At 59.2% G+C, this 8,207-nt stretch overlaps 1 protein-coding gene across 1 annotated transcript; it reads right to left on the bottom strand.

Moving 5' to 3' along the window:
* Positions 1-583: 583 nt before the first annotated feature.
* Positions 584-4,248, bottom strand: EDF1 (endothelial differentiation related factor 1). The gene is made up of 5 exons (XM_088527992.1): positions 4,142-4,248; positions 3,963-4,014; positions 2,485-2,645; positions 1,718-1,811; positions 584-1,156 (listed from the first exon to the last, which is right to left on the bottom strand). The coding sequence occupies exons 1-5, from the start codon at positions 4,217-4,219 to the stop codon at positions 1,095-1,097; spliced, it is 447 nt and encodes a 148-aa protein (XP_088384118.1). The 5' UTR covers positions 4,220-4,248; the 3' UTR covers positions 584-1,094.
* Between the last annotated feature and the right edge of the window lie 3,959 nt (positions 4,249-8,207).

Here is an 8,207-nt window from a genome sequence, read left to right as displayed (position 1 = left end):
AGCTTCAGAAAGCCCCTAGCTTGGTTGTAGGGAAGGTGTTTTGCCACCATCCTGTTTTGTGCCAGGAGCCTGTTCTTTCCTATCCCCCCTGCCACAGACTCTTCTTCAGCTCTGTCCCACTATTGTGCCAAACTGTCACATAAGACACAATCCTCAAGCCTACATTTGTACCTGTCTTGGTGGTGCCACTCGGTGGGAAGGGAAAGAAGCCTTTCCGGGGAAAAAAAAAAAAAAAAAAAGGAAAAAAAGAGAGATAAGGAAGGTTCTGGCTTCATATAAATGCTCCATTGTCTTTGCATCAGCCTGGCTCTGTCCAGCTCGACAGACTCTACTCGCCTTCCCTGCACAAGATAAGCAGCACAGTATTGATTTCATCTCTGGGACATCAGCCAAAGCTGCAGAGAAAGAAACAGCAGCGAGCAAGGTTGTGACAACACAGGAAACCCGTGGAAAAGCGCCCTTATCCCAAAGGCTTTGGATTGTCCTGGTGGTTACATTCCTAGGAAGAAGAGGGTGCTACAGCACCACTCATGCCCAGCAGAAAATTATACTACCAGCTGATGAACAGGCAGCAACTACCCCATGCAACCAAAGGGTATCAAACTTTATTATAGATCTCTTTAAAACAGGCTGGAAGGAACAAACAAAAATGTCATTGCAATGCAGTGACTGAGTCATTCATTTCAGATGCAGACACCAATCAATCCCCAGCTCTCCCAAACTATTTATATATAATATATCTCACCCTCCCCCCAAACCGCTCCAATTAAATGATCTCATTTCAGATCACCCTAAGTGTCTTAACATTAGCTGCTTCTAAACACCAAGACGCACATGTTTTCTGGCAAATTGGATGCAGTATTTTTCATGGTTTAGTTCCTCAATCTCTGGAAAGGAGGAAGAAAAAACAAAATCAGGAAAATCGCTTCTTTAAGGTCGTCTTTTTACAGCAAGGACAGATTCTGCAGATTTCCCCCCCAAAGCAAGTCTGAAACCCTCTTGTTCAGCTTGGCAATACGATGAGACATTCTGGTGGTTAAGGAGAACCAGCCAGACGAGATCAGTCTGAAGAAACTGATTTCGAGGCTTTATTTTCATTTCCCTTTGGGGCCAGTTTCGAGTGGTTTTCCAATGTCTTTCCCACGCAGCTTAAGACCTGGAATAAGACAGAAAAGACACGGTTCACCATCCGCTCTATCACTCAATAGCTTTCCAAAAAAAAAAAAGACAGTAAGGGGCAAAATTTAGGAAGAATCCTACACTGGTTTATAGGATCAGACTAGTTACAGAGAAAGATTCAGTTCTTCCTTGTGCATTGACTATGTTCCTAGAAAATAATATGTGGACAAGCCCAGGATAGCCATGTAAACACTACTGTTTGCTTTGCTGAGTTCACATGAATCCTTCAAGACTCTCAGCACATTGCTGATCTTTGTGGGGGCTGTACAAAGGAGATCCCCGGGGCACTATCCCATATAGAAAGATGAAGGGAAAAAAGGAAAAAGAAAAAAGAAAAAAAAAAAAGAGAGAGAGCTTTGAGTTGTTTCAGTCAGCATATCCACGTATTATCAAAACACAGACTAATGACACCCCACCCATAACAACCTACAGTCAGCAACTGCTCCTGCCACAGCAAGTGTACATAACTAACACCAAAATAGCCTTCCTAACACTGAAGACATTTTTGTTATTTTTGAAGTTCACTTTCCAAACTTACCGATGGCTCTTTCAATCTTGCCCATAACCTGGTTATTGGGGATTGCTCTTCCTGATTCGTAGTCAGCAATAACTTGTGGTTTTTCGTTGATTTTCTAAAAATAATAATAAAGATGCCTCAAACACTGGCACAACAAAAGAAGTAAACATTGAGAGCCACGTGCCCAAAACTGCAGTGCATTAATAAGTGACAACCATGCCAGGACTGGAAGAGGCAGCACGACACGTGGGCAGAGCCCAGCACCACCGGGCCCTCCTGTGTTCAAGTGCCAGGGCTGGTGCCACCCGTCACACACAGACCCGTACTTCTCCCAGGAGGAACAATGACACTAAATGCTACAGTTCATTAATACAGCAACGAGCTGCTGAACGCAGCTTCAGACATAATCGGAACAAATAAACTTGTGTCAATGCTAAGCTGATGGGATAAAAAGATTAAGCTGAGGAGAAAAAAAATAAGAAAAGAAAGAAAAAAGCCTCCCAGCAGCTCCGCGGCCGTAACACCGCTCATGTGCTTTGCACATGTACAAAGGTTGCACAGATAAATCTCGGAGCTATTTCGTAGGTTACTAATTTTGCCCAGGGATCTGGCAAAGACATCCCCTTCACCAAATTTCCAACCCATGATACGACGTCACCGCAGCCATCCAGGGAGAAACAGAAAGAAAAAGAAACCCCCCAAGAGAAGCGCCCATGGGGCCCCGCCAGAGGTGCCTGGGCCCTCCGCGAGGAAGCTGAAGGAGCCGAGAAGCCCCCGGCAGCCCTCACCGTGGCCAGGTCCTTCTGCGTCATGCCCTTGCTCTGCCGGCCCTGCTGGATGACCTTGCCCACCTCCAGGGGCACCCTGTCGTGGTGCAGCTCCTCCGTCTCGCGGTCGAGCTTCGCTGTGTTCTTCGTGATGAAGTGTTGCTTGTTTTGGCCTGCTGCCCCTGCGATTCAAAGCAAGAGAAAAAAAAAAAGAAAAAACAAGAACAAAGGAAACAAGGCTCGGAGCTGCACGACCAAGCAGAGGGCTTGCTCGGAGCACTCCGCTGCCCAAGATCCCAGCAGGTTTTCGCGATTTTAACAGGCCAACATCAGCATCAGACTCAACCAGATCCTGCCAACTACAGGCCAGAGAACATGTTATCTTAACCCTGCTAAATGCTGAGTCCAAACACAGCCGTGCAGAGCTCTTCCCTTTCTGTATCTCCAAATTCAGCTCCAGATCTGCAATTTTTTTGTTACGACTCGGGGGGATTTACTATATGAACTCTTATCTTGTTTGCTTGGTTATACAGCAGACCGAATACGTGCCTTGTGCTCCACTTTCTGATCCTTCTTAAAGATAAACTCTGACTTTATTCAGTTCTGCAGAAATCCAGTGGTTCTCATTTTCGTTAGACTCAGTAGGTCATATTCAGAATCCCTTCTCTAACGCTAGTCCCTGAAGTGGTGATTGAAATGACCAAACTTTATACAGGCTCTATTTCCTCCCACTCAAGGATCACCCATTTATTTATTTATTCGGTGCTACCATAATCTCTTCTCAAGGTGAGAAGCATAAGGATTTAAATCAGAAAGAAAAGAGGGAAATTGAGAGAGCTATGTCACACGAAGGAGTAGTTACTGAAATTCTCAAGCATATATGCAATCAAAAATACGAATAAACCACAGAAAATGGGAGTTTAATCCAGGGTTTTGCTATCAGGGAGGCTTTTTCAGGAGTTTTGCAGCTTTGGAGCCCCCAGAGTGATTTGTTACATCAGCTTTGTTGCAGAGGTAACGCGGTGCGGCCCTGTCCCTAAAGGCAGGAATGCACATGTCATCGCTGGACACGTTTGCCTAAGGCGCCCACGGGAGGCTCCAGCTCTAACGGCCCCCGTTTCCTCGCAGTCACCCGGACACGAGGTGCAGCTCGGATGGGGCCGCCGGGATCCGCGGAAACGCGGGGACGGCTGTGGCCGGGACGGCTGTGGCCGGGATGGCTGTGGCCAAGTGTCCGGCTCCGCGGGAGGCCCGGAGGGTTTTCCAGGCCCCACTCGGGCTCCGGGTATCTCCTTGCGCTGCTGCCTCGGATCACGCGAGGCCAAACAGGCTGAAGGGGCCGAGCTCTCGGCAGCCCGAACCGAAAGCTCTCGGTACGACAAGGGCCCAACTCCCGTGGCCACCGCGGGCGGCTCCGCGCGGGGGCAGCGCCAGGCTCGGCCCGGGTGCCGCTCCCTGCACGGGCCGCTCTCGGGACGCGGGGGGCCGCCGCTACGCACACTTCTTGGAGGTCTCCACGTCCTCCCCTCGCCGCTGCGCCGCCAGGATCGCCTGCGGGAGAGAGCGCGGCCCGGTGAGCGCGGGCCGCCCCGCCCGGCCCCGCTCACCGACCGCGGCCGCCGCGCCTCGGGGCCCGGCCCGGGGGCCGCGCCGGCAACAGCCGCCGCGCCGCGCTCACCTGCTTGGACTTGGCCTGGGCCGCGCTCGGGCCCTTCTTGCGCAGCACCGTGACCGTGTCCCAGTCGCTCTCCGCCATGGCACCGACCCCGCCCGCCGCGCGCGCCGCCGCCGCCGCCCCGCGCCCGCCACGCCCCATTCGGCGCCGCGCCCGCCACTCACCGGGCACCGCCCACTGATTGGGCGGGAGGGAGGGGTGCGCTCCACCCCGCACGGGGCGGGGCCGCCGCTGCTCCCGCCCATAGGGCGCCGCCCCCGCCACTCAGAAAAGACCGTCTTTCATTGGTGGAGAGTTGCGCGATCGGGGAGGTGGGACTTGGGGCACCTCAATGGACTTCGGCATAAATAGCAATTCATTCACGCCCTGACGCAGCCGCTTTTGATAGGCCGCGCAGCCTGTCAATCAACGCGCGCATGTTCTGATTGCTTCACGTCGAACTCAGCTCGGAAGTCGGCGAACTCCCTCCCCCGTGCACGCTAATAGGATATTGCAACTGCCACTTATCCAATACCACCAGCTAATTGGCTGGGACAGCGGCGCTGTCAGAATTGCTGTCCAATAGCCGCGCCCGACGGGGCGGGGGCGGGCACGCGCTGTGGCAGCGAGCGCCTGCGCAGGCGCGCGGAGGGGGCGGCCGTTGGGGCGCGGCCCGTGGGGCGGCCGCGGGGCCGGTGGCTCCGGCCTGTGTGTGCGCGGGCAGCGGGTCCGGTCGGTGCCCGGCCGAGGGGACGGGGCGCCCATAAGTGCGCTGTGCTGGGCGCACGGCGCGGGCGGGCTGCGGTGGCAGCGCACGGCGCTCGTACCCGCGGAATTCCGCAGCGGGCGCCTTCTCTGTGTGGAAAACCTGTGTCAGGCCGCCCCGCAGGCGAAGGCTCTCCCCCATAAATACTGGGCTTTTCCAAATACAACACAGTAAATCTCCAAACCCGCAGCTCTGAGTCATGTGTCATCACCATGAGTTTTCTGGTAAAGCCAGGGCGGGGGAAAAAAGCTGAAGAGCCCCTAGGGTCACTTGTGAAGTAGAGAGGGAGAGGAAGAATCCCCAAAGCTGCTCCTGCATGGGGCTGGGGCACAGGGTGTTTTCCCTCCTTGCAGCCGGGCAGTCCTGTCCTCCTGCCGCCTGCTTTTCAGTTGTGCAAGTCGCGTGTTGCTGAGGACTTGCTCTGCATTGCAAAAGCTACTTTTTCCCCCTGCTTTTTTCCCAGCCCTTCGGTGGTAGATGGAGCATTGCAACAGTGAGTTTATTTTGCACCATCCCCAGTGTTCCTTTCCCGTAATGGGTGGCTCAGGTAAGGCACCACTTACGGTTTCCCGCATCCAATAAATGCTGTCAGCGTGGTCTGTGCTCAGCAGTTCTGCCAGGATAACGTTTAGTTCAGGAAATTGCTTTTTCTTTTTTTTTTCAGGGAATTGCATAATCTGATGAATAATTCTAGCAATGTTGCTCTTTTCGTACTTTATTTCCCAGACAAAATGTAATCCTGCCTGGAAAGGGATGCTTGTAACGGAAGAAGTGCAGCGATGCCCGCGAGGACGTGCAGCTCCACGCGTTGCAGAGGGGTCACGTCGAGCGCTGACGCAGGCAGAGGGATCTGCTTCGTGCCCTCGCCCCCAGTGGAGCTGTGGCAATTTAGGCCAGGGCTGTGTGGCCCCTAGAGCCCTTTCAGCCCTTGCCATGGGGTCTTGCATCCTGCTGCCCGCTCCGTGTCCCATCCTCAGGGAGGAGCAGGCAGAAAGCCGTGTGGTTTCTGCTTCCTTTCCCTGCATGCGGCTTTGCCGTCTACCTGCTCACGTGCTCCCTGGATCCACCTCGCCGTGTCCCCCAGTGTCCTCGTCTCCAGAGGAAGGTGGGTGCCACCTCTCCCTGCACCTGCTGCCCCATTCCCCAGGTGCACGGAGGGGTGACCCGACTCCTTGCAGGACAGTCCGGTGGGTTACGGGGTGGCACCTGCTGTCACTGGTAACTGTCACCCTCCTACCACCACCTTTGGCTTTCCAGACAGAGCCTGGGGAGATGGGTTCGGTTCACAATGAGGAAGGCAGCAAGGCCTCGGGGTGTCCCCACTGTCCCCTGCACCAGCCCTGTGAGTGGCACCGTGTCCCGCCATGCTGCCATGCGGAAACGTAGCCGTGTCGGAATGGCTGCGCCTGGGAGCGCTCCGGACCGTGCGGCAGCCTAGAGTAAATGGAGCCTCCCAAAGCTCGCCAGGAACCCCCTCAGCCTGACCTCAGGCCATATCAAGAGCTGCCTTAACTTGCTCCCCTGTCGCAACCACCCCTGCTTCCAAGCTGTCTTCTCCACCAGAGATATCCAGGAGAACCGCCTTGACGGGGCCTTTGGCGCTGGGCCCTCTTTGGAGGTGCTCTCACGCTGGTTTTGCCCAATGTTTCCCCGTCGTGGGGTGAGTTCCCCGGCGTGGTGAGAACCAGGCTTCCATGTTCAGCCGGCACACGAGGCAACAGGGCCCCACGGAGCCCTCCGTGTCCAAGAGCCTCTCCAGCCCCGGCAGCTCGTGGCACAACACGGAGCAGCTCCCGACGCCCCGAGCTGCCGAGGCCGGTCTGTGTGCCGCGCGCGGCGGGCAGGAGCGAGCGGGGGCTGCGGCGGCCGTGCTGAGTGACACGTCTGTGCGTGACCTTTAGCGACGCCGAGTTCCCCTGCGAAAAGCACCTCGGCGCTGAGCTCAGCGCCGCGTGGGGCACTGCCACCTCCGCGGGCAGCCTGGGGCGCCATGAGCGGCCGCTGCCGCCCCCTGCCCTCTCCTCGCTTCCACTTTCAGTTCCGCGCGGCGGCGGCCTCATGCTGCGAGCGGAGCCGCGGGGCCGGCATGGGCGGCAGGTGAGCGAGCGGGGCGGGGAACGCGCTCCGCTCCCGGGGCTGCCGCGGCCGGGACGGCTCCGCGCCCCGCGCTGGCGGCCGCCGCCGTCCGCGGGTCCCGCCGGGGGTCCCGTGCCGCGAGCACCGGGGCTGCCCGCAGGCCGCGATGAGCCGCTTCGGAGCGGGGACTTTTGGGTGCCCCCGGGCACGCAGGGATGGGGACAGCTCTGCTGCCAGAGCCAGCAGGAGAGTCCGGGCCGGTCCCGGCAGACGGGGCTGCACGGGAGCTCCCGAGGCACGAGCCTCAGCCCGGTCCCTTTGCCGCGGCCGCCCGCACGGCGCCCGGTGTCCGCCCGGCTGCGGGGCCGGGCGGCGGCAGCTCCGGGAAGGCGCCCGGGGGCAGCGCGGTGCCCGCGGCTGCTCCGTTCCGCGGCCGAGGCGCGGGGCGGAGGGGAGCACCGGGGATCGCGCCCGGTGCCCGCAGCGGGAGAGGAGCGGGGCAAGGGGGGCCCCGGCGCCGCTCTCGTCCCGCCCGGCTCGCGGTGCTTCCCGGCGGGAAGGGGGATTCCCGCCCGCGCGGGGGCGCGAGGCCGGCGGGGGCTTCCGAGCCCTCCACGAGGTCCCTGTTTGCACCGAGACCGGGCGGCTGATCGGGGGCGGCGGGAGCCGGCGGCGCTTTGGGGTCCCCGGGCTGTCCGTGAGGGGACAGGCCGGGGTGGGGGGGGAGAGGTGACAAGGGGTGACGGAGCGGCAATGGGGGGAGAAGAGGCGGGTAACGGGGCGGTGCCGGGAGAGGTGACAGGGGGTGACGGAGGGGACGGGAAAGTAACGGGGGGAAATAGGGGGTGAGCGGGGGTCGCAGGGGTGAGGAGGGGACCGGGGTGGCAGGGGGTGACCGGGCTCTCTCGGGGCGGGGGGGGGGGTGGAGGGTGACGTGTGGGGGAGGGGCTCTCGGTCCCGCACCAGGACCGTAGCGACGCGAGGGGGCGTGGCCAGGACCCGGCGGGGCGTGTCCGGCCACACGTGTCCGGGGGGCGGGGCGTGGCCGCGGTGCTTCCGGTGCGGGGGGGACGGCGGTGCCGGTGAGTGCGGGGCCGCCCCGCCCCGGGGTCTCCCCTGCGCCGGGGCCGCCTCGGTCTCGCTCGGGCCGGCGGGCGCGGACGGACGGACGGACGGGCCGCGCGGCGGGGGAAGCGGGCGGGGAGTTTCCGAGGGGGCCGCGGAAGGCGGCGGGGCCCGCCCGGCTGC

This window comes from Tinamus guttatus, unplaced genomic scaffold, assembly GCF_059628265.1.
Source record: "Tinamus guttatus ecotype Peru unplaced genomic scaffold, ASM5962826v1 Tinamus_guttatus_pri_ptg000297l, whole genome shotgun sequence".
Taxonomy (NCBI): Eukaryota; Metazoa; Chordata; class Aves; order Tinamiformes; family Tinamidae; genus Tinamus; species Tinamus guttatus.
The sequence above is the reverse complement of the archived record's forward strand: the minus strand, read 5'-3'. Positions and strand labels throughout refer to the sequence as shown.